We start from the raw sequence: 27,208 nt of genomic DNA on the forward strand, positions 1-27,208 counted from the left end.
CACGTGTTTGCCTTGAAATCCTTCTAAAATTACGATAATGATTCTTACGATAGTGAGTGCGTATTGAAACTCAATAAAACTCATTGTTTCTGCTCGGAAGGTCGGACTACCCTCAGCTACCAAATGTTCATTAGAAAGTGTATACGCAAGTACTTTAGCATTAAATATTTCGATTATACGCTAATCTATATTAAACTAAAACGCTACTTTTATATAAATTTTTAAATGATTATATATATATATATATCATATAATATTTCTACATAGAAATATTATAGGTGTTTTTAAACTTTTTTAATTATCTATTTACAAAACTGGCTAGTTGCCTCATTAGCTTAGACAATCTCTAAGGTCAGTATATGACGCTTAGAGACTTTTATACTACAATATTATTATTTACATTTAAGTACTATTTACAGGGTGACCGGAAAGTTCTGTCAGTACTTCACAATCAATTTATTTTTATATAAATATACATAAACTACTGAAATTACAGTAACAGATCAAGTAACATATGTAGTGCAAGTATACCAAGAATTATTCAAATCGGTCTCCTTTTCGGTCTACTGTCAATGATAATCGATGACGCCATGATTGTATGGCGGCACGAATGGCTTCCATAGGAAATTTTTCCCATTCGCGGATCATCATTCGTTTCATGGAGGCCAAGTTGGGATGTTGTCTAGCATTGACCTTGGACTCAAAAGTACCCCACACGCAAAAATCAAATGGATTCAGGTCGGGAGAGGACGGAGGCCACTCATCCTTAGCAATAAACTTAGGGCAATTCTGTTGGAGCCATTCTTGCGTTGTTTTAGCTGTATGAGCCGGTGCTGAATCCTGTTGGAAACACCAGTCTCCATTGGGATATAAAACGTTGCCTTCAGGACACTCTCTTGATAAGATACTGCATTAATTTTGGTGCCACGTTCGATAAAGACCAATGGCAATTTTCCTTTGCTACACACTGCTGCCCATACCATCACCGAACTTCGATTCTGATACCGCTAAACTGTTCCTGAAGACTGAGGTATGTCCTTTAATGATGTTGAACACACAACATTGTTTTTAGCATTAAAACTTTGCTCCATCACGAATAACTTTTCATCAGAAAAGATAATGTTCTGTACCACAAAATGGCCATACTGACGTAACAACGTTTTGCATCTTTGCAAGCTGGCCAGCTTTTGATTTGCAGTCAATCTATGAACTTTATGCTTGCGATAAGGTTTCAATTCAAGGTCTAATTTTAATAACTCCCTCGTCGCCTCCCTGGGTACTCCTTCCTCCTGAGCCAATTTTCGCGCCAACCTTTCAAAGTTGCTCCGAATTTTCTCGCGTATTTGCTTAATACGATCTGGGGTTCGAAATGTTTGTAGACGACCCGACCTTTCATGGTCTTCAACACCACCAGTTTCACGCAACCGTTGGATAGTTCGATAAACACATCTCTCAGTAATTCCATGCACCTTTACTAATTTGAATATTTCAGCACCCGTAAGCCCTTCCTTATAATGTCGTTGAATCAACAAACGATGAACATTCATAATGACTACAATAGAAAATACAAACCCAGTTACTATTGACAAATTCAGTTACAATTGATAAGCATTATTGTACAGTTACATTATTGTACTAAACTGGTACAAAACTGATAAAAAATGTAATGATAAACACATGTAAATAATGAAATATGGGAGACCAGAAAGTATGCACGTTGATTACTGACAGAACTTTCTGGTCACCCTGTACATTAATAGTTTCGTGTACATACTCCTCCGATTTGACCAAGTGGTCAATACCTTTTGCTCAAGAGGACATAACTTGGTTATTGAACGTTTCAAAATAACCTTCCCAACTTTTACATTAGCCACACGTACTAACCCATCGTTTCCAGGAAAAAGCTTTGTTAATCGACCACCTGGCCAATCGTCTCTTTAAGTAATTTCTTGAAGTATTAACCATTCTCACATCTCATGCCAAAAATGCTTTATAAATTCTTAAACTCGACGCCATCTTCTTCTCGGGTTAAACGATGTGTTATACATTGCATCCGCGGCAAACTTACTACCTAGTAATTCACAAAAAAAAGATTAGGTGTAAGAGGTGTGCAGTCTTTGGGATCACTTAACTGATAAATCAGTGGTTTTGAATTTATAAGTCCTTCTGCTCCGGTAAACGTTATGATAAGTTCTTTGTTAGTGATATCCACGTCTCTGAGTTAGGAATAAATTGCTCGTTTTGCTGCTTTTATCAAGATTTTGTGTACTTCTCCAAATGAGAGGCTGCTGGTGGGTTAAAATGCTATTTAATACCAACATGGCTTGTTTTTTGTTTCAAATGAGAGAAATTCAGCATTTTTAAATCGACTATCACATCTTATTATTTTCATCTATTCGAGGCGATAAAATGTTAGGAGGAAATTAGAATTTAGAATTAAGATAATTTATGTTTTCTAAATTCATTTCCGATTAGAAAGAGATTAAATTTTGAATAGAAAAGTGACACAACCAATGCTTTTGAATCATTTTTATGAATTATAATTCTTTTCAGGCTCTTAAAAAAACTGTTATAAGTATTTTAAAATTATTATAACGTGTTTTTGAATATCTTTAACTTATTGGGAACTTTTTTTCATTTATTGGTATTTACTTCGAATTTAATAGCCATCAAAGTATAGGTATTCTTAATTAATATTATCTTATTTCCAATTTCTTTAAATTCATTGGTTGGCCTGTGGGATTTCTCTTGTAGGAAGATATCAGATCCAATCTACCACAAGTCACTGTTTTGTAAATCACTTATTTTTACTCCTCTTGATGACAAAATTCGCAGAATTTTTTCCTGTTGGTACGTAACGCCATTGTTTAGGATTTGAATGAGACTGAACTTTGCCAACTCTATTTACAACAAAGGTTTTGAATCTTCTACTTGAATTTTTAATCCAGGATAACATATTTACGCTGTCAAATCAATATACAACATTCTCCATTTTTAATTTGCAAGGCAAAGCTTCCAGTTTTAATCCTAACACTGCGCTCATCAACTCTAATTTCGTAATGCTAACTGAGTTTAATGGAGCAAAATGAGTTTTTGACGAAAAAAAAAAACTTGGCTTTCGACCCATTTCATAACAATGAAATAAGTAACAAACTGATCAAATAGCATTTTGAAAAGCGTCGACAATTATGCGAAGGATTAAATAAATAGTTTTATCAGTGTTTTTAAAACGCAAACAACGGGGTATTTTTCATTGTATGTTTTTTAGTTCCCCTAAACCAGATATCGGCTTTTGCTTTTTTTTTTCCGGTAGCATTTCATCCCAATCTTCTCCTGAGGTCCATAGTTCTTGAAATACTATTTTTTCTCGAAAAACAAAAAAAGATAAAAATTCGATTAGATCAAAGAGTTTTGAGATGTATTTTAACAGCAGTCCTTAACTTGTTACTGGTTTGGGTCGTAGAATGTAATAAAATGTAAAAATATCTTCGGCTGTTTCCCAAGATACTCCCAATGTTTTAACCGTAGGTAAATTTTTTATGTTTACATTTATTTTTCTAGTTCTTGATTCTAAAGGATTGAATTCTATTATTTTATTTGAATTGGAAATCCACTTTTTTGCAGTCATTCCACCCTTTTTACACACTTGTGTAAGTTGGTTATACAGTTTAACTGCTTTTTCTTCATTTTCAACTGAATCCATTTTGTCGTCAATATAAGTAGACTTATCAACAGTCTCTGCAACAAGTGGAAACTTCTTTTTATATTTCTCTGCATGCTTTTGTATAAAAAATTGTGCTTGAAAAGGGCTGGTATTGACGCCAAGTATAACTCTCGTAAACTCAAATAACTTATGCTGTTTATTTTTTTTTATATTCCGCCAAATAAATCGTCGATATCTTTGGACTTTTGGATTTAGCTCAATTTACAAGTATAATTATGCAATATCATCTAGCAAAGCAACTGTATTTCTTCGGAACCGCAACAGCACGACACAGAGATCTCGTTGCAATCTTGGTCCTTAATGTATAACGTCATTCAGGGAAGCGCGAGGGATGATTTGCATTTTGCAGCAGCGTCAAAAACAATTCTGATTTTTGTGGTCTTCTTTTTAAATTTAACACTAAAGTGTAGAAGAATCCATTGGTTTTTGTATTTATTTGTGACCATTTTTTGATATTAACTTTTTTTTAAGTAATTCCGTATTGTTGCTTTGTAAATACCCTCCACCTCCGGTGTTCTTATAATTCTTATAATTCCGTACTTATAATTCGATTAACTGCCATTTCATAGTTGTTTGGTAACAATTTTGGATCCTCTTACCAAGGAATGCCAATTTGGTATTGTCCATATACATAACATATCCAATTTTATGCTTGATTTAGGGCCATTTTATCTTCAACACTTCTAGCTTGCGATTCCAATGATGGATGAACATTTTCGATTTCCCAAAATGTTTTAAATTATTTTCATTAATTTTTTCAACTTTAAAAATGTTTGTGCTCCATGTTCTGGTGTAGCAAGTATAATAACTTTGTGTACTTCCATGTGCTCCATTTCATGTCCATCTTAGTGGTGTGAGTTGAGCTATTGGATTACCAGTGCGTCCTTTAACTTCTGCTTTTGACAAATGAAGTTCTGCGTTGTCTAATCAATCAAGAATATATACATTTGGTTTCTATCCCAATCTGCAAAATGGTATAGTTCTAAGGTGACTTCAATACTTTTTAAGTTTATTCCAGTCCACTACTTGCATGATACTCGTTAACTTTTGATGCATTCATCTTCTTTTTCAATTTGGTGTCAACGCTTTTCAACTGGATTTTAACAGGCATTGTTTAAAAGGTGTATATTCTACCGTTGAGTACATTAACCTTAATTTCTTTCATCACTTCTTATATTCCAAGTTCTGCAGCTACATTCCTGTTTATATTGATTTGGGTGCTGGCATCATCAAACAGAGCTTTGAGTTGAATCGATCGTTGACCATTGGTTAAACTGACAGGCATAGCTATATCTTGGCTTCAATATTTGCTTAAAAACTTAGTACGAAGGTTGTTTCTTCTTCTTTTTTTTCTTTCGTTCGTCTCTTCAAATGCAATAGCCTGTTATGAATTTTTTGACAACCATTTGTTTTACATTTTCTTGATTTTTCGATTTCGTTGTCAACGTAATCATTACCCAAACAACGATAACATATACGACGGAATTTTGCTTGTTCCTATCTTTTACTAACTGCGATAGATTCGAATTTTTCACATGCTTAAACTACGTATTTATCATCACAAATCTTGCACGTTTTTGTTACATCATCTTTTAATATTTCTCCAAAGTAAGTACTTTGTTTCTCTTTGAAGACTTTAAAGGATTTTTCTTGATTATATCTTGGTTCTTCAAGACCTCATAAGAATTCCTGGGCAACCGTATAAAATTCTGCTTTATTAATAATCTATTCTCGTAACGATTTTACTTCAGGACTTTTTTACTTTTCAAATAACCATCGTAAAAACATACTTAACATTGTTTTTGGCGACTTCTTCATAAGTTTGATATATAATGAGCCATTTGCTAACTCATTAAATTTTTCCAACTCTTTTAAATTCATGACTGCAATGTATAACTTATCAGCAAAATTTTTAAGATCACTTGAGTTGTTAGGTCTTACTGGGCTGAATTTTCCACTCTCTCCAAATACAAAGATATTTGTCGTTGTTTGCTACCGTTTTTTCTTTCGAGTCAAATTTTTGCAGCTTCGTATGCAACGTTTGAATACCCCAAACTCTCAACAACTTCGAAAAGCTTCTCCTGATAGATACTGGCGTAGTTGCAACAGTTTGTGTTCAGTTGTAGTTGTAGCTCTATTAATACATGCTTCAAACGCTGCTTTCCAATTTTCGTATTGTGTTTTATCTCCTAAAAAGACAGGAATTGACATTCTAGATAAGTGCCTCCATATGTTCAATTTTGTTTTTTCGTTGACATTATTCGCCGATTGAAGGTCATTTACCTTTATCATTGTACTCCATTCTTTTTGCTGGTTTTCCTCGCCAACCATTTCCATCAGGGCGTGTTTGATGCCTCTTCTTAACTTCAGAGATTTCAGCATACCTTTTAATTTGTGCTTCCAGTTAGTGACTTTTTAACTCATCCAATTCTATTAGCTGATTTTTCTTCACCAACTTAATATATAATCCATCATCCTTCAATCCATTATCCATTAATCCACAACGCATTGATCCCATTTCCACTTTTTCCACACCATGTTGTTTATTACAACCACCACCTTGTTTAATGCCTTTTTATAATCATTTTTTGACAAATCAGTTCAACTTTTCGTTTAAGTTTACCGCCATCTCTTATCGTGAAAATGCTTGATGCGTCATCTTTCCGCCAGTAAAGATATTCATGCGTCATTTTATTTACTTCCATGTAGGCAGATTCGATTGTTTCAGTTTCTTTTGTGACTTTTATCACCATTTTAACTTCATTCTTTTTCCGATACTCAATTGAAAGTTCAGTCATTGCCTTCTTTGCAGCCAATTGTGATTCATTGATCTTCTCCCAACATTCGCGAACCTTGTTTCTGCTCGGAAGGTTGGAATTAAGTAATTCCACTAGCGTTCTTTTTGCTCTTGAAAACGTCGCTTTTGTTTTCACTTTAGCTCGTTTAAGTAGATCCATCCAATTATGATGAATGTCATCTAACTCACTTTCACTATTGTTCATCGTCGTATTCGATTTCTTTACTACCCTCTGCTACTAAATGTTTGTTAAAAATTAAGGGCTTATTAAAACTCAATTATAATACGTGAATATTTTAGCATTATATATTTCAATTTAACACTAATCGATAAGAAACTAAAACGCTACTTTTATATAAACTTTTGCATAACTATATATATACATATAACATTTCCCAAGAGAATATAAGTATTTTAAAATTTTTTTGATTATCTATTTACAAAACTGGCTAATTGCCTGATTAGTTTAGGCAGTCTCTAAGGTCAATATACGCTTAAAGACACACAATACTATTATTTACATTTAAATATTATTTACACTAATAGTCTTGGGAACACCATCTTTTTTATTGACCTGACTAGATTCCTCCACACCCAATGTCTTGAGACCTGGATTTGCTTTTTAGTTCTAACTTTCAGTATAGTTTCTAGACTTCAAAAATTCATAGTTTCAAGACTTCAAAAAATGCTCTATCGTTTTGTAAACAGTTGATTTTGCAACTCCTAAATATTTAATTATGTCAGGTGGCGAAACTTTGTTCATATGGAAATTGATTGTTTGAAAACTCAGAGCTGACATATAAACTGTATTTATATTACAGGGCAAAATAATCTCAATAAAATAAAGGTAACTAACAGATTTTACATTAGATTAGACTAAAGCTACTATTAATAAAGACTAATTGCTATTTAAGTACTTCAGGAGCCTGTTTCAATTTTTCCGTAAAATATTTTCTTGGGAGTTATTTTAGACTAAACATTTGCTAAACCTTTTTTAAACGTCTTCTTAACATTCTAAAAATGTTTTTCCAAACCAAATATTTGCAAAAAAGGGCAACTAAATAAAAAAAAAAAAAAAAAAAAAACTAAAAAAAAAAAAAATCCATACGAGAGTAAGAAATTGCGCCCTTTTCAAAATTTTGATAAAACCATGATATTCATTGTAAATTACTCATTCAAAGATTTTCTTACCTTTTTTATGGTGATAAGTTATTTTTACAGTATCATTGATTGTTACAAAAATATAACAACTTTCACGAAATGATTAATTTTGTTATTAACAACGCTGAAGCTGCCGTTTAAGTTCAAAATTTAAATTTCAAAATAAAATTCCTTCCAAACAGTTACCAGACTCTTTCCGTTATGACTCTGGATATTATATTGTTTATAAACTGGTGTCACATGAGAGAGTCAAAGTAGTAAGTTTAGTATAGCTTGAAGATTATATTTTAAAATATTGATAGGCAACGAATAAGCTGTGGGCATTACATATGATAAGAAAAGTTGTAAATTTACTCTGGAAAGTTGATAGATTAAAGCAGAGCAATGATACTTGCAATTTCTAAAGTTTGAAGAGAACCAATGAGCCATTTTGACAACTGTTACTTCTGAGTTATTGATGTAACAAAAAACGTAAAAAAGAGGAAAAGATATGCATTTCAATATCTGAACATACCATTCTCTAAAAAACCGGGTATACATGATGAACTGGTGTCAGTGCATTTGTGAGTAGAAATAATCAAACTACTCACAATTTGTATCACAAAAAATAGTTTGACTACTTCAATATATTATTTTTACAATTAACCGTTTCATGACGAGTGACCTGTAGGACGGATCATAAAATTTATTTCTAAATGACAATTGACTCCTATAGCGGTTCATAAACAATTTTAAATATTCTAAAGTATTTATAGCAATTGGGAAAAACTGTAAATTTATTTCCGAAATAGGAATAATTTTTTAAGTTGATGCTTTAAATCGTTTGTAATTAACATTTCTAGATCCTCAAAAATCAATTTTAAAAAATGACTAAAAATAAAATATTATTTAAATTTTTTTTTTTTTTGCTTTCCATAGTAAATACTATGAGCCAATGAAAATTTGCCAATCAACCCTAAACAGCTTTTTTTTCAATAAATAGCCTGCAGATCCTAAAAAAACGGAAACTACAGAAAAAAATATAAAGATAAGAAATAATAAATCCAATGTGACTCGAATCTTTACAATTATTTTCACATGCGCAATCTACTATTTTATCAAAAAAAAAAAAAAACAACAACAAAAAAACTTGTTGTCCGTTTCTTTATACTTGCATTGAGCATAGCCATAAGGGATCGTCCATAAATTACGCAAAGGATTGTCCATAAATTACGCAGCGCTAAATTGAAAAACTATAATTATGCCTATTTTAACGTTCACACTTACAACAGGTTTTATATAATGCCATTTTTTTAATTTATATATGATATCAAGGAAGGGTTAGTTACAATTAATAGACTGAATATTTTTCTAACATCAGTACAAAGAAGGTTTTTGGTTGTTTATTGAGTTTTCTTTCTCCTTTGTAAGTTGTTTTTATAATGACAAACAAGCATAACCTGCCCTTTAGTGGCGTAGGCAGGATTTTTTAATGCTTTAGATATAATGCATTCAGTCATTGTGCAAACTCTAAGCTTAAGTATTTTCATGCTTTGCAGGGCCATAATATATATATATATATATATATATATATATATATATATATATATATATATATATATATATATATATATATATATATATATATATATATATATATATATATATGTATATATATATATATATATATATATATATATATATATATATATATATATATTAGATTTCATGTAACTAACCAATATTAAATACCATTTAAAGTTTTTAGAAAAATTCATACCTATGATAAAAGCCTTTTTGTGCTTTTATGCTTTCTCGCAGCTTTTGCGATGAGAACAAAGTAACATCATTTCAATGAGCATTTTTTATGACTGAGATCCTGAACAGTCAATTTACCATTCGATATATACAACAATGTATGCTTGTATGCTGTCTAATGGTAAAAGCTACTAATATACGCAAGGCATGGGAAAAGCAAAACTAATATCAACATTTTGCAGTCAACATTTTGTTCCAAAAAAGTTTGGTTTTTTATATACTTTAAGTTCTATCATAGCAGGACTCACACTAATGGTCCAGTGAGATTTTTTTAACTTCTACAAGCGAATCATAAATTCTTCAAATGTGATATATTTATGCCTATAAAAATTATCGAATACTATCAAAGCATCCTTTTTAGCAATTGAAAATCTTGGTTTAGGTAACGGTGATAGAAAATCTTTTCCAGTATGCACAAAGTCAATATGATCCAGATTATTGTACTTTTTTCAAAAGGTAATGGAAAAAAGTCACAGGAAACAAATGCTTATTTCTATTTGAGCGTTTAAGCTTAAATCTTCAATATGATCTCTAGAAAAAATGTCTTTTTAATTTTCCCTTCTAGAGCTAATGAAGCTATAGTTAGAAGCACGAACTTTAAATACAGAAATTCCCTAAACTCTCCCAGGAATACTGCAGCCATAAATGAAACAATTAGTAGCAGAAATTTAAAGATTGGATAAAAAAATTGCAATTTTAAGAAGCAGTTTATAGATAAACAACAAACGCTAACAAATGTGCTCTCTTTAGTGGGCTGGAATTTTGTTACTTTTTTATCATATTCCAGGACTGGACTTAATTTAATAAAAATTTGTTATAATTAAATCAAAAATGGCACCATAACATCTTCGCACTAAAAATTTTTCTTTTTCTAAAATTTTCACTTTTAATTTTTTAAGTATGTTTGCCGGTGTCTTTAAACTCCATATTCTAACAAAAACTTTATATAAATGCTAACATAAATAGTTTCAAAATAAATACAAATATGGAACACTTGATAAACACTAAGATGCAACTCTTAGAATGTACCAATTTGTCTACATGAGTCTAACAAATACTTTTGGGGCTGAAAACTCATTTTTTTCTAAAGCTAAAACACTTGCTTTTCTGATAATGTAAAAATGGATAGCTGTATCAAAATCATCAATTTGAAGCTGTGTAAACAAGACATCGTTTAAAGCTGTGTAAGCAAGACATAATGACTTTTGACAAACATTCCAATAATATCATGTTAATGATTTATTATTATTTTGAGTTTAGCCATTAAAATTTTTTTAAAGGAATGTCATTACTTAGCTTTTCCCTAAATTTGTCTGAGTTTGCAAACATTACACTTTGGTAAATTATTTACAAGTCTTAGTTATATCAACACCAACTACTTGCTCCTTCAAAACAGTGAGGAAAATTTAAAGTTTCTTTTTTCAATAAAGTACATCTAGATATACATCAAGATTTCATAACCTTTAAATTACTTTTGTTTTGGTGGATTGTAATATCATAATATTTTATCCTAACCTTTACAACGCCATTGTTAGAAGAGTACGATTTCATGATACTGTATCATTGGTTACAATGTCCTGTTAGTCAGAAGTTAAATTTAAAAAAATACTATTATTATTCATATCTTTTAAACCCGAGCAACATTATCATTGTGTCCTCAGCGACAAATTTTACTGCCTTAGTTAATTTTAAAATGATTTTATTATGATTGTAAGTAATCATCAATTTAACATGACCATCAATTAGACAAATCTCGACAAACCAGAATAACCTTACCAACATGACCGCAAAGCATATAAAGTCTTGGTAATAATATTAAAACTTTTTTGTTTACCAAACGGTATAACTAAAACTTTTTTGAATAATTACAAGCAGCTAATAGACAAGATTTTTTTTCTCATATTTTTTATTTTCAAAACAACTTTGATAACGTTCACAGTAAAATCGTAAACCCATTTTCCATAGTTTTAAAAATTAACTTTTTAAAACAAGAAATATATAATTTTTTTAAGAAATAAATTGCGGGGTAGGAAATTTGTTTCTTAAACAAGAGATATAGGCAAATTTTTCTGTGTTCCGATTATCTAAGAGAAGAAATTGCAAAAATAAGTATTTCTTGATCCATTAAACGGTATCCTGTAACTAAGTTAGTAGATACTTTTTTTTTGTTGATAGAAAAGTATTAAGTATATATTTTTTGCAAAAGCTCTAGTTTTATTAGAATCAATTAAGCCAACAGCTTTATCGATATTTACATTTAGATATAAACCATTTGAACACTTGCAATAATTTAGTTCATATTTAAAAAACGTGATTCAATGTTTACATTGCTTATATTTGCATTCGTATCAAATTATTTACAAGCGAGTTCTTCTTTACACAAAATTTTCGTTTTCTTGTATTTGTTTTGGTTCTTTGATTACCTCTGCAAACCTTGACCATTTAAAAGATTAGTAACGAGCATTACCGTGACTATTTTGAGTCTTCGTTAATGAATGAATGAGTGAATTGAGTAATGTTTAAGTTGTCTCGAGCAATCAAAAATACAATTGGTTAATAAGAAATTTTTCATTGTACTTTCTATAAAAAAATCTAAGGTTTTCTGAGAGTTTTCAGTAAAAGTAAGAAGTAGTCCCCTAACTATGGCGGTTGTTAAGACTGCTAAAATTACTAAGGTTAAATAAAATAAAAAAGGTTCTTATAAAGAACTATAGCAAGTTTTCAAAAATAGGTTTAAAACTGTTAACATCTGATAGATTTTGCAATATATATATATATATATATATATATATATATATATATATATATATATATATATATATATATATATATATATATATATATATATTGTAGTAATTGTGTGAATATTTCTTGTTAAAGAGTGCTCAATACCAAAGTAGAGCAATATATAGTAAAAAAAACTAAATAATTATAACACTCGATTTATTTAAAACATTACTCCGAGTTTCACGCAAATAGCGATCATCAGATGTTACAAATCTCAAAAAAACAACGACAAAAAAAAAATACTATATATATATATATATATATATATATATATATATATATATATATATATATATATATATATATATATATATATATATATATATATATATATATATTTATGTATATATATATATATATATATATATATTATATATATATATATATATATATATATATATATATATATATATTTATAAAAATATAAAGAAAAATATTAATCATAGAATTAATGCGTAATGCTAAGTTTTAACATAAGGTTTGACATATTTTGCGGAGTGATTCGTTACTAGTTCAAAAATTTCAAAAATTGTCAACTTTGTCAATTCAAAAAAACAACTGTCATTTAATCTTTAAAACATTTTTTATATAGCTATTGGGTAGTTAAACTTTTTTTTTATATTAACTTTTTTTTTCAAGTTGTACATTGTTAATGACAATGACATTTTCATAATTTTTTTTTTTCACACAATTTAAAAAAAATTTGGGCAATCAATATAAAAATAATGTAAAATAATAAAAATTGTACCCAGCCCCTTATTATTCTTTTGACTCGCTCTTTATTTAAAATCGCTTCAAACCTTTAACCGCTTTAATCTTGTTTGTAGATTTATTATCATTATGTATTTTTCACATTAGTGAAAAATAAACAGGTTTGAATACTCCCAAATGTGCGTTTATATAATTATAAAACATAAATAAAATAAACGGGCAAAGCGAACCTAACGAAAGAAGTATTCAGTATATAAAGAAGTGTCTATATTTCATTTCTATATAAGAAGTGTCCATCTTCATTTTTTATGCATTCATTAAAAGATATACAAATACTTTTTTGGGCAGTTTGTTGGAAAATAAAAAACACTGAATCAGCACCACGTCATTTAAAGGTCACTGAAGGTGGTTCGGTAATAGATATTATAATTATTACTACATTATTATTTGCTTATTTACAATTACAATTGAATCGTGAAATGTTAAAAGGCGGAAATCCAAATTTGTAAACTTTCGGTAAACTAAAAAAAAAAAAGCTTTTTCCCCCGCAGTAAATTTTTGTTAATGGTTCAATAATTTATTTTTGAAGAAGATAATGTTTTTCACCTTCAAAAAAAAAGGTTATTAAACCATTAATTCTATTTTATTACACAGTGTGCGTATAATTTTTCTAGTTATTTTATATAATTTTTTTATATAGTTATATTATATAGTTTATTTCAGTTATACATATAGTTAATTGGTATAGTTTTTTTATTTTTTAATTTTTATAATTTATATGTAGTTAATTTGTATAGTTTTAATTTGTATAGTTTTTTTTACAGTAATAGACAGAACGCTTTCAGTTTCAGTTTTGCGCCATAAACTTAAATAAGATTAAGTCAGTTTATTGTCATTTAATAAGCAACTTAAATTTTTCAAACTTTTTACAAAGCGATTTAAATTCTTTAAGCTTTGCTTACTTATCGTAAACGGTAATTTTCTTAATAGCAATTTTATTTGCAATTATAATTCAGTAGTATCATTTTACTTGTATTTTACCATTCCTTTAATTTTGCCCTTGCATAAAGGTTTTCGAAGTAATTTTATTCCAACTTAGCTTTATTTAATGTCTTTAGAAATTAGGTATATCATAGATGTTGGCATAAACAATGTTACTTGTGTAGTTGTTATTGCATGCGTTGATAGTATTTGTTAATAAAAATATACAAATAAAAAAAACTATACAAATAAAAAAAACTATACAAAGTATATAATAACATTATGGTTTTAACTGGCAAATCAAAGGTTTTTGCAACTTTTCATTTAATATGATTTAGGCTGTTTTATATTTGATGGGAAACCCAGCTACTGCCAGCAAACGAGTGAAAGATTTCGCACACTCAAATAGTTTTTAATAAAAAAAAGTTTTTCTATTATCGCTTTATTTAGTTTGAGTGTAATACTCATGAACTATTTTTTCTCATACTTAATAACATAAAGTTTGGAATAAACAGTGGCGTCCCGAAGAGAATGGCATGGGGAGGGTGAAATATGACTTTTTGCCATACTAGATTTAGATTTTATTAGAAAAAGACTAAAAAAAAAAAGTCCCTCGTTTTTAAATATTTGCCGACTGAAAGTCTACATTTGCCGACGAGGTAGATATTTGCCGACAGGTTTTTTATAGTCGGGGGTTAGATACCCCTACGCCACCCTACCCCTAAGGACGGCCCTGGGAATAAAATAATAGCCGTTAAGCGGTTAAACATTAAAAAAAAAACATCAAACGTTCACGGAGTGCTCGTAACCTATAAAATAAGGTTAAAAAACTTAATCCAAAAACATTTGTTAAAGCTGTGGAAAAGTTATTGCTTTGAAAAAAGCGGATGAGCTTGTAAAATAAATGTTACAGCCGTTGCAGCTTGGGGTTCTATGTTTGGTAGTTAGGATCTTTGTGTTTTGGGAAAGTCAATTAAGGAAATTAAAAAAAGGGGTTGTTTCCAAATTTAACAAAAAGTGTTTTGTAAAAGACTGGGCCTATTATTTACAAAACATCACATTAAGATATTACTTATGAATAAAATGGTTAAGAGCACTTAAAAAAAAAAAAAAAAGCAATAAACATTTAAAAACTTTTGATTTGAATAACTCTTTGCAATCGAAATACTGGATGATATAAAATACTTAAGTATATGTCCAACCACAAATACTTATAGTATCGGTGGTTGGACACTACTTATTTACGATTTAAAGTATTATACACAATTTAAAGTATTTTATCTTGTTCAATCAGTCTCAAAACCGGTGGAGTTTTGTGTGCCATTGGGAAATTGGGGTCATTTTATAATAACATACAGTTTTGAAATTAATATTGGGCTTTAGAATCACTCTTACATCTTCATTCATTGAGAGACTTTTTACATCACTTTCATTAAAATTGACTCTTACATCACTTTCATTAGCATTGGCTTCATTTTTATCGTCACTCTTAACTGTTCTATTATCTTCTTCACCATGAAAAACTTTATTAACCGCTTACCTACTGACCCCTTCATCCTCGTCGTCTAACACTGCAATGAGAATACTTTTACCATGAAAAAAATAGCTGTAATTATCTATAACTTTATAAAAAATGTTCTTAACATTTGAATAAGAAATCTATTGATTTTTTGAGTCACATCAAATAGGTTTTTATGACCGTCAGTTAAATATTTATTATTTCTAATATTAAACTAACTAGCAAAATACACCTTATTTACAATAAATTCTGCAACCAGCTTGAGATTTTTAGTAGGTTTAGAAAAAGATACATAATACTGCAAGATTCTGCATGTTCATATAAGCCAACAAAAATAATTCATAGGTGCAACTTCTTAAAAGGTTAAATCATTATCAATGTTCCCCTGATTACACCCCAATAGGTGCAAGAAGCATAGCTTTGGTCAGTTGATAAGTCATCAATGACTTGATCATCTAGTATGACTAATTTTTGGTTTGTAATTGACCTAAACACCCCATTTGGAAACATTGACATTCAGTTGTAAGCCAATGGCTCCAGATAATATATCTGGCCCTCTGGAACTTTCATCAATTTTCATAAAAATAAAAGTTATTTTCATAAAAGTATGTCTTAAACTCATTTAGGAGCAAAATGCAAATCACTGTAATAGAACTCCTAGTAAAGCTTCCACTGCAATAGAACTCCTAGTAAAGCTTCCACTGCAATAGAACTCCTAGTAAAGCTTTCAAACATCTAATGGAACCACGCAACAGACTAGTATTAAAATTGGTTCCATCTGCGTTTGCTAAGTTCAGTCTTGTTTGAAGGTCTGTTCCCTGTAGTGTTTTTAATATACCATGCGCTGCGTCTATTGTATTGGCGCTTTTTTGTGAGATGTAATCAATGTAAAAGTCGCATAAAAATAGAAATTTCTAAAAAATAGATACAGAATATTTTATAAATATAGGTAGTTTAGTTTTCATAACTTATAGATGTTTGATACTTAGTATTATTTACCTGGCTCACCAGAGATGACATGATGCTTCTCTACCAGTATTGAAGTATATTATTTCTCATTAATTTCACAATTCGCAAAGATTGCATCTCTCCTTCCATCAAAGCCTATGCCTGTGACGATTTTAAACATGATTTTTTCTTCTTTTGCGCTTCTTCTTGTAATTTTTCTCTTTCCCTTCTTAATTTATTTCTGAAAGGTATTGTTGTGTTAAAGCAATTATATTTATAATAATTATAATTAAATGATTGTAGATAAGTATTCAGTAGTAATTTGTATGATAAAAACACTTACTTATCAATGAAATGCTGTATTTTGTCTTTTGTGATAACTTCAAAATTTATCAATCAAGCAGAAGCAATAGCTACATCAGCTCTACCATTTATTTGATACCAGAAAACGAGATTTTTAGTAATATGTATAAAAAATAGCTTTTAATAGGAATTCAGTATAAACAGATCTCAATGTCTTATAAAGCGTTGATTTGAATGATTGTTTTTTTTTTCTAATTTTCGTAACTTTTAATGACAAAACTAAAATTTCAAAAAAACAAACAGGTAAATTACCTGTTGCACATTTCAGCAAGCATTCGTAGATGTGTTCAATTTTGCATAGAATTTGTCATTTCTCCACTATAATCGCGATCTGAATTGCTATTTGAAAATGACTCAGGCGTTTCAGCATCTCAATTCTCTATTTCTCCAAAGACATGAGGGCTTTCTTTTCTAAGTCCTTAAAAAAAGCACCTTGCTTTTTTTAAGAACTTAGAAGTTAAAATTGCATTTATCATCTACTGGATGATAAATGCAATTTTAAGTTTGATTTGAATATTTGAGTAAATGGTTTAAAGCTGGGTCTAAACTTTTGATGTTATACTCACCTCATAAGACTTGTAGCATTCATCTGTCATTTTTAATATAAAACTTCTTTTCAATTTCTGCTACTTTTTTGTGGTCTTTGTGATGCACTTCAAATAGTTAGATTTTCTCTTCTATAAATCCTGCTGTATCTGTTTAATATTTTTGTCCTCTTTTCTCTGTTTAATATTTTTGTTCTCTTTTCTTTCTTTCCTCTTTTTCTTTCTGCTTAATATTTTTATGTTTTTTTCTACGGACATCAAGTTTACACTTAAGTTTGCGTAATTTAAATTTGTGACCTCTAATGTAAATATAGTTATTTATTAAAAAGAAACTTGATATATCAAATTTCTTTTTAATAAACTACTATATTCAATGTATAAATAATAATAATAATAAATGTACATTTGCTAATAATAGCAAATGTAACTAAATTAAGCTAAAATGCATCTAAAATAATAAAATAAATATCTAGTTGTTAAACCTTATGATTATTGCAAAGATGAATACCTACTATTACACAATTATACTAGCGTTTAGAAAATGAATTTAAACTGTTTATAAAACTTACGAAAAAAGTTCTTGCAACAGGACTTTCGTAACGAGAGACCAGCAACTCATATTTTTTAACTATGTCAATGTTGCCATCAATAATTTCTAAAATATCGGAGTCCATTGATTTTTCGGCATTTAGAAAAGTAGATTGTCGCGATAAGAGCTTTTTAAATTCCATAAATTAAAATAGCGCACCCGACACTCGTTTATTATTTATTTATCAGTCGTTTTGCTTTCAATTGTTGTAAGGAAGTGAATCTTGAAATTGGATTTAAACCTAATTTAATTATTTAGCCAATAAAAAATAACTGATTCTTCTGACCAATGGCTATATTACTATATTATAATATAATAAACGTTTATTAAACGTCGATCAAACGTTTAGAATAACGACTTATATTAGTCAATATTTTAAACGTTTGATCGACGTTTAATAAACTTATATATAAAAAGATTTAAAGCGTAGATTTTAAATCTATAAATGTTTACGTGTAATTAAGGTTGATTAAAGGTTTTCAATATTGACTAATGTAAGTCGATATTTTAAAAATTAGATCGACGTTTAGTAAACGTATATATAAAAAGGTTTGAAATATACATTTCAAATCAAGCGTCGATTTTTAGTTGATAATAAGTCGCTGAACGTTTTTATCCATTTTTCGACTGATTTCGACTAAATATTGACTAATTCTGAACCAATCTGTGTTTACTGGGAGTGAACTTGCAAAGATGGAGTCTGCTTGATTCTGCGAAAAAATACATTCCATTGACAAAAAATATGCCTGATTCCTTTTTTTAGTATAACCTAATAGAAAATTTTTTAAGATTTTGAGGTTCTAATGACAGGTTTTGGAGGAGGAGGGGGGTCTCAGACCTAGTAACACGGATTCCTGTGCCAAAACCAAGGGTTTTGGGATCGTATAAAGTGTCTGAGAAAGATTAGGGGGAGAGGGAATCTGAAAAAAGCGTTCACTAAAGTAATGGATGGAGGAGGTATAATCAACTTTTAAAAAAATTTTTTGTTTTGTTTTTTTACATTTGTTGTTGTAGTAAATAAATTACTTTCGCAAATACAAACAAGGTTTCTGAATGAAGATCGTACTGATCTTATCATCAGAACTTATAAGTACGCATGACAACAGGATGGAGGAAGGAACGGGGGGGGGGTTAAGTATAGGGATGAGGTCAAATTTCTAAACTGGCGTACGTACTTTATGGACAACACCTTATGTAACCAATATTTTATTGTTTTTTCTAAATTTGTAATGCAAATTTTTTTACCAATAAGAAAAATTTAACGCGCTATGTTATAACTTATAACCTTATAGAGTTAAGTTATAACGCGTTTATTATAACTTTTTATTATAAAAACTTCAGCATTACATGTCTACGAATAATCACTTAAATTTGAAAGATTCACTGTTTGAACTGATACTTGATAAAAGGTTTAAATTTAAAAAATTGCATCAATCTTTACCAATGTTTGGTTATATTCCTGAAACTACTATAATAGAGAATGTACGTCATGCAATGCCTGACAATAATAAATCACAAGACACAAGAATAAGAAGATATACTCCTCAGGGATCAAAATGGAAAAAATCAGTAATAGCTTTTGATGTATTTTTTTTTTCAAAATAATTAACTCTAATTGTTTCTTTCTAAACAACAAATATTTTATTTTAGGATTTAACATGGAAACTATTAAATGATAATAACGACAATTTGAGTCGAAGTCAAGTAGAAGACGCTCTACAGCAAGCTTTTGCTAGATGGGAAGCAGTAACAAACCTAAGGTTTCACAAGCTTGAGAAAAATAGCAATGAGCATGCCGATATTGATGTATCATTTCTATATCGTTTCCAACAACAACAACGAGATCCAACTCTTTTTTATGGAGCTGGTATTGTTTTAGCCCATGGTTATTATCCAAATACAAATAAAGGTAATTCTACTTATACCCGATTCCAGAAAATTCTTTTAGATTCTAATTCAACATAATCAATATTGTGAAAACATTAATTAATTTTTATCTGTTTTTACTTTTTTTGAAATTATTGTTTTTTCTCTTTTTTTATGTTTAATAAATATTCCAGAATAGTTTTTAAAGTCTAATGTAAAAATCAATTATTATCGCAATTTAAGACAAAATTAGAAAAAATCCAAAAATAATTGATTGAAAAAACAGGTTGCAAATAATGTCTTTCAATAAAAATTATTGTTTATGACATCTTTAAATCACTTGATGAGATAAATACACATTAGGTGTATTTATTGATCTCTGTAAGGCTTTTGACACTGTTAAACATTACATTTTATTAGCAAAATTAGAAAACTATAATATTAAACGTATAAATATTGCGTCGTTTAAAAGCTATTTGTCAAATAGAAAACTATACATTTCTGATAATAAATGTAAAGCTACCAATACAGTGATCGAAATTTACTTAGCCGCACACAATTTTTATTCGAAATTTTAATTTTTAAGGAAAATTTATTAGGTAAAAAAGAAAATATGATTTTTATTGTATAGCTTAGTTATTAAGTATTTTATTAGTAAAGTATTTATAATAAAAATATATCACATTAAAAATAGAAAAAAAAAATAATAAGGAATGCGAATTTTCGTTAGACGCACTTTTAAAAATTAAATAATGAAAAGGAAAAAAATATATTTTTTAAATTTTAATATTTGGTGGGTCCTCCGTGGTTCTTAATCACTTCAAAAATTCTATTTGGCATTGAATTAATGAGCGATTGGAGTGTCATTGGTTGAATTTCTTGCCAACACCTATTGACTTCACCTCGAAGCTCTTGAATGCTGCTAAATTGTCGTCCATTTTCATAAACCTTTCGAGATAAGATTCCCCAAAGGTTCTCAATTGGATTGAGATCTGGACTATATGCAGGCCATCTCATCACCTCGATGTTTTTGGATTCAAACCATGCCATAGTTTCTCTTGATTTATGAATGAGTGCATTGTCTTGTTGGAAAATGACTTGATCTTCAAAGTTATTTTCCAAAAAATCGATTAAGACATCTTCTAATAAATCTGTATAATTAATGGATTTCATTTTTGTTGATATAAAACATGTCGATGTCTTTCCATTGATACAAAATGATGTCCATGTCATTAATGATCCACCACCAAAACGGCGTGACAAACGAGGTGCATTGTTTTTTCGCAAATCATGCCAGTAATAGCTAAAACCATCTGGTCCATCAAGATTAAACTTCTTTTCGTCAGAAAATACGACATATTTCCACTTTTCTCCAAAATCCATATATTTTCTGGCGAATTCAAGTCGTGCTTCTTTGTGTATTTGCTTTAAACATGGTTTTTTTTAGTGGTTTTCGCCATTTTATATTATCAGATCTTGACAATATTTGTTGAACACGTCTAGGAGTGATTGTCAAACTTAATTCTGATATGATTTGACTCGCAGTTAACTTTTGTTTTGTCGCTAATTGTCGAATTTGTTCCACGTTCCTTTTCGTTATCTTGTAGTTTTTACGTATTTTTTGATTGACGCCATATACTGACCCAAGTTTCAAAAAGTTTCTAATCACCTTTTCAGATCGTCCAATTTTTCGTCCAATTTCTCTATTAGATAACCCGGAATCCTTATATGCTTTAATTAAACCTTTTTCATGGTCATTTAAAAATTTTCCATGTGCCATTTCACTAAAAATATGAAACATTGAATTTTAAATTTATGAAAAATATTTTTATAAGTCAATTATGAAATTACTTACAATTTAAATTGATTTTTTCAACACCAAAACTAAAAATTATATCTCAAATTTAATAAAACAGAACTGCGTCTATACAAATTTCGCACTCAAATAAATCAAATAACTAAATTTTTTTATATAAAGAAATTATAAAAACAATGATATCAATTATCTTTTAATTATCAATTAACAAACAATGGTATAAATATATCACATACAGAAATTTCTTAATAAAACGTTTAAAAAAGTCTCTATAATGAAAAATCTGATAAAAATTGTGTGCGGCTAAGAAAATTTCGTTCACTGTATGAACATAACACGTGGGCTTCTCAGGGATCTATATTTGGACCACTCCTTTGTTTTTTGTTTATATAAATAATTTAAGCAAAGCTTGTACTGAACTAGATACAATTTTATTTGCAGATGAAAGAAATCTAATTTATGTACATAATGATAAAAATATTCTGTTTAAGTCAGTAAATGAAGAGCTATTAAACCTTACTGAATGGTTTAATGCAAACAGATTATCTCTAAATGAAACCAATACATAATATACTTTTTTCCATCGTTTTTATGACCGAGATAAAAATCCTTTAAAACTTCCGAAACTTTGTATTGCCAATCAGGACATAAAAAGAGAAACCACTTTAAAATTTCTTGGCGTACTTCTTGATGAAAACGTGGCGTAAAGAGATCACATACATTAACTCAAAGATAAAATCTTAAGGAACATAACCCAGCTAGCGCACATACGTTGATAAAGCGTTAGAGCAAAGTTGCGGGTTGCGTTGGCCCAACATCAATCGACAACGTTTTTTTTTAATCATTTTGGTTACAAATGCGACATTGCCAACAACAAAAAAATAACGTTGGCGCGACGTTGTACTTTAATTCGGCATCGCGTAATATTTTACGTTGTATTTTACGCCGGCCCAACATTGTAATTTACGTTGGCGAAACGCTGTATTTTACGTTTGAACAACGTTAAATTTAACTTTTATCCGTATTAAATTTATTTGTTTTATATTTTAGTATATATATGTATACACATCGCGTACCATATTTTTAAACGTAATTTATATATAATTGTATTTATGTACTCATACATCCATTATTTCATCCGTTTTGATGAATCAGCATGTGATACTTTATACTTTAAGTGCATCTGATTAAAGAGGCATTCTTTAATCAGATTGCACTTAAAGTATAAAGTATCACATTTTTTATCAGATTGCATTTACTTTGTTATACAAGAAAGAGAAAAATATATTAGCAAAATATCTCTATAATCAACTGAAATACTTGAATGAAAAATAATTCTTAGAAATTATACAAATATGTATTTGTATATCTGCTTTTTCTTGATGCAAACACAACGTTGATCCAATGTATACAATCCAACGTTAATTCATATACATTGGATTAATGTGTGGTTGTACACATTTGGTCAACGTTGATCCATATACATTGGAAAACATTGAATTTAGATCGGAAAAATAACAAACTTTTGCGATATTTTTACATACGTTGGGCCGATATAATTTTCCTAACTATTCTTAATTACGTCGTCATTAAAGTTTTCATTAATACACTGAGGCATATTCGTTTAGACGCATCAATTTTTTTCTCTTTATCTTAATTTTTTTCTATGTATTGTCAATTGATATGCATGCAAGTTATTATCAAAATAATTGTTGTGTTGTGGGCTAATGAAAACCACAAAAAAAAATTTTCTTTGTGTCTTTATTAACATGAGAGTATGTTTGATATACAAAAGCACATTTTTTAATTGGAATATATCTATAAACGCAATCAGGTTAATAACGGTAGTTATTGATTTTTAATCACTTTTACACAAATAAATTGAAAATTTTTAGTGTAACTTGATCTTTGGCTCTGCCAGTATCATTTTTATTGCATTTTACAAAATACCTAAAGGAAAGTATTTGACAGATGCTGAAAAAATACAAATTAATTTATATCGTGGCTCAGAAGTCTCACCAGCACTTTCTATACGAGAAATAGCTAGAAAAGTTGGAAGATCTGACTATGTTGTACGAAACTGCATTACAAAAGGTGACAATTACGGTGTAAAAAAAGCAACAAACGGCAACAAAGTATTAACAAATCAGCAAATTAATCGAATTCGCTTCGAAGCAACTAAAAATAAATTGAATGCAACACAAATAAAGAATAAATTATTATTGCCTGTCACCAATAAACATGTTGCACATATTCTACGTACAACACCAAACGTAAAGTGGAAGAAACCACACCAAAAACCAATGTTAAAAAAACACCATAAAATTGCTAGATTACGGTTTGCTAAAAACCATATACATTGGACTCATGAGTGGCAAAACGTAATATTTTTAATTGTAAAAAAGTTCAATTTAGATGGTCCGGACGCTTACAGTTGTTATTGGCATGATCTAAGAAGAATAAATGGCCCACAAACAAAACGAAATTATGGAGGAGGAAGTTTAATGGTTTGGGGTGGGCTTTCTTATTCAGGAAAATTGACTCTGTGTTGTGGTTTACCTAAAATGAACTCGATAAAGTATACAAAAATGTTGGATGATGTTCTCATAACTTATATGGATGAAAACATGGACGGTAATGCCATATTTCAGCAACATAATGCTGCAATTCACACATCTAGGCATTCTATGAAATGATTTAAAGACCACAACGTCCCGGTTCTCGAATGGCCAGCTTGTAGCCCGGACTTAAATCCAATCGAGAACGTGTGGGGAATGCTATCAAGAAAAGTTTATGACGCTAAAGCAGCCGGACACCAATTTAAAACTGTTACTGAGTTAAAGTGTAAAATCCTTGAAGCATGGTCCGAGTTGGATCAAACTACACTTCAACAACTAGTGGAGTCAATGAAAGGCAGAATTTTTGAGGTGACCCAGTGTAATGGAGGACATACGCATTACTAATTTCCATCTTTTAATGTCAAAAATATGACTGCGTCTATAAATATATTCCAATTAAAAAATGTACTTTTGTATATCAAACATACTCTCATGTTAATAAAGACACATAAAAAATTTTTTTGTGTGATTTTTATTAGCCCACAACACAACAATTATTTTGATAATAACTTACATGCATATCAGTTGACAATACATACTCAAAAAAATTAAGATAAAAAGAAAAAAATTGATGCGTCTAAACGAATATGCCTCAGTGTATAAATATAATTAAACTAATATTGAGTCAATGTTGTATATGCATCGGAGAAAACAGCCAACGTTCGCGATGCATTTACATACGTTGGCCCAACATAAGTGTGCTAGCTGGGAGGCCTTTTTTGTAGAGCAAAGCCTTTTTAAATCCAACTTGCTTAAAACTTTTACATTTCTCGTTCATACATTGCCATTTTAATTGCGCAAGTACTGCTTAGTGCAGTAAAAATAAAAAAAACTATTTAATAAACAAAAGTATGATATCAGAATCATTTCCAATGTGGGCCGTTTTACACACTCCTAAGCATTATTTGTTAATTCGAATGCCTTTCAAATAAAAGTCATCTTCTTATACTTATGTTTAAAATTAATAAAAATATATTTCATTTAATATTTTCAAATGAAAGAGTTAATATCTTTAAGTAAAAGAGTTAATATTTTCAAAAAGTGAAAGAGTTAATATTTTCCCGTTATTCAAAATAAATCAGAACAGATATCTAACCAGATTTTCAAGTACCAGTTATACTCAATCCAAAAGTTATTTTGCGGTAACTGAATTTTTAATTTCTACTAGAGGGCAAAAATTATGGAATAAAATGTTATATAATGAACTTAAAACAATTGCTACGCTTAATGAGTTTAAGAACAAATTGAAGCAAAAAATAATGATGAACGACGTAGCACTAAGCTTTTTCTGAAATTTAATTCTTACTACTGATAAACTTACTCAACAGTTAGAGGTTTGTCATAATCGACTTGACGATCTCAGAAAAGGATCGTGCAACTTGAATTTGCTTCAATTTTTTTTTATAAAAATTTATGATTTATAAGAATTATTCAGATACTTCAAGGTATATGCTGGTGTAAAAAGAAAGCTTTAGGATTGTGAGTATTTGCTTGAATGCTTTTTAATAAATTAGTTTTTATTATAAGTACTTTTTTTTTCCTATTTTTATTTTATTTTGATTTAAATTTTTCTTAACCAATACAAAAATAAAAAGTTAAAGTAGGATGTTAGGAACTATAATTTTTGTTTCATAAAGTCTTTTATATTATAAAGTGCTACGTTTTAAATTTTTGTTGTTTTATATTTACGGTATAGACTAAGGGGCTTGGTGATAAGACAATCAATGTCTTCTTCTTACCCGTGGTGTTTGTATTTATATTATGTATTGTAATATGTTTGTATTTATAATATGTTTGTATTTATAATATGTTTGTATTTATATTATGTATTTATATTTATATTACAACTTGAATAAATTGATATGGCAAAAAAAAAAAATCTTCTTATATTAGGCTCAATCTCTCTTCGCTCAAAAAATTTTAAATACTATAAGTGCTTTTTACACTTCTAACATTAGAAAGTCATTTAAAAGAGGAGGGGACTTCAAAAATGTATATCTTTGGGCATCATGAAGTCACAGTGTGTCCTTGAAAGCAACCGTTTTGTGAGTTCAGAGTAACCATACAGTAAAAAAACACATTAATAAAAGGCTTTAATGAAATATCTTTGTGTTTTATTACTAAACTAAAACATATATGTAAACATAGTGTTTAAAAATAAAACGTCCAAATGTGTCGTTTTTAAAATAAAACGTTTAAATGTGTTATTTTTGCTTAATGGTTTTGAGCATCGTATAAAACTCTATTTTTCTAGATTTTAAAACTGTATTTTTCAAGTGTTTCGTATTAAAATTGACTTTATTCAATTTAAAATCTGAGTCGTACTAAAAATTTAGTCAAAACAAGTTTGCTTCAACAAACAAAAAAGTTACTCGACATAAATTTAGTCAAACTAAAAATAAAGCGAAACTTAGTAACCTTAAGCAGTTAATAAACTAATTTTAGTAAAAACAAAAAAGTTCGTCTACCATACATACATACATACATACATACATACATACATACATACATACATACATACATACATAAATACATACAGACATACATCATACATACATACATACATACATACATACATACATACATACATACATACATACATACATACATACATACATACATACATACATACATACATACATAAATACATACATACATACATACATACATACATACATACATACATACATACATACATACATACATACATACATACATACATACATACATACATACATACATACATACATACATACATACATACATACATTCATATATACACACATACATACACTTAGTAGCCGGTTAGCAAAAACTATTGTTTGTTTATCGGTTACTAGTGGCTAATGAACCGATAAAATAGGCTAGCCGATGATTAGCAACTATATCATATTTTGGTCATTGTCACTGGCTAGCCACTTCTAACGGCTGCCACTAATTGTCTACTAAATAAGCTATAAGTAAAACTACAGTGTAGAACTTATTG

General features: G+C 29.3%; 2 protein-coding genes and 1 long non-coding RNA gene across 4 annotated transcripts in view; 1 reads left to right on the forward strand and 2 right to left on the reverse strand.

Moving 5' to 3' along the window:
- Positions 1 to 1,007: 1,007 nt before the first annotated feature.
- Positions 1,008 to 1,547, reverse strand: LOC136086336 (uncharacterized). Its single transcript, XM_065808631.1, has one exon. It carries the CDS (start codon positions 1,545 to 1,547, stop codon positions 1,008 to 1,010), a length of 540 nt encoding a protein of 179 aa, XP_065664703.1.
- Positions 1,548 to 13,172: 11,625 nt separating this feature from the next.
- Positions 13,173 to 27,208, forward strand: part of LOC105843571 (matrix metalloproteinase-2) — a 31,691-nt gene continuing 17,655 nt past the window's right edge. Inside the window, exons 1-3 of one of the 2 annotated variants that reach the window (XM_065807987.1) lie at positions 13,173 to 13,390; positions 19,264 to 19,491; positions 19,573 to 19,831. In XM_065807987.1, the coding sequence (XP_065664059.1) occupies positions 13,286 to 13,390; positions 19,264 to 19,491; positions 19,573 to 19,831 (592 nt within the window). In that variant the 5' untranslated portion in view covers positions 13,173 to 13,285. The remainder of the gene's footprint in view (positions 13,391 to 19,263; positions 19,492 to 19,572; positions 19,832 to 27,208) is intronic. The other variant, XM_065807988.1, reaches the window with a different exon arrangement.
- On the reverse strand, positions 16,146 to 17,595 carry LOC136086591 (uncharacterized). Its single transcript, XR_010641450.1, has 3 exons — positions 16,769 to 17,595; positions 16,477 to 16,666; positions 16,146 to 16,391 (listed from the first exon to the last, which is right to left on the reverse strand). It is a non-coding gene; the product is annotated as an uncharacterized LOC136086591 (long non-coding RNA).

Source organism: Hydra vulgaris, chromosome 10 (assembly GCF_038396675.1).
Source record: "Hydra vulgaris chromosome 10, alternate assembly HydraT2T_AEP".
Taxonomy (NCBI): Eukaryota; Metazoa; Cnidaria; class Hydrozoa; order Anthoathecata; family Hydridae; genus Hydra; species Hydra vulgaris.

Bases quoted from the DNA above. Each gene is read 5' to 3' on its own strand.
- LOC136086336 (XM_065808631.1), bottom strand. From the start codon at position 1,547: ATGAATGTTCATCGTTTGTTGATTCAACGACATTATAAGGAAGGGCTT.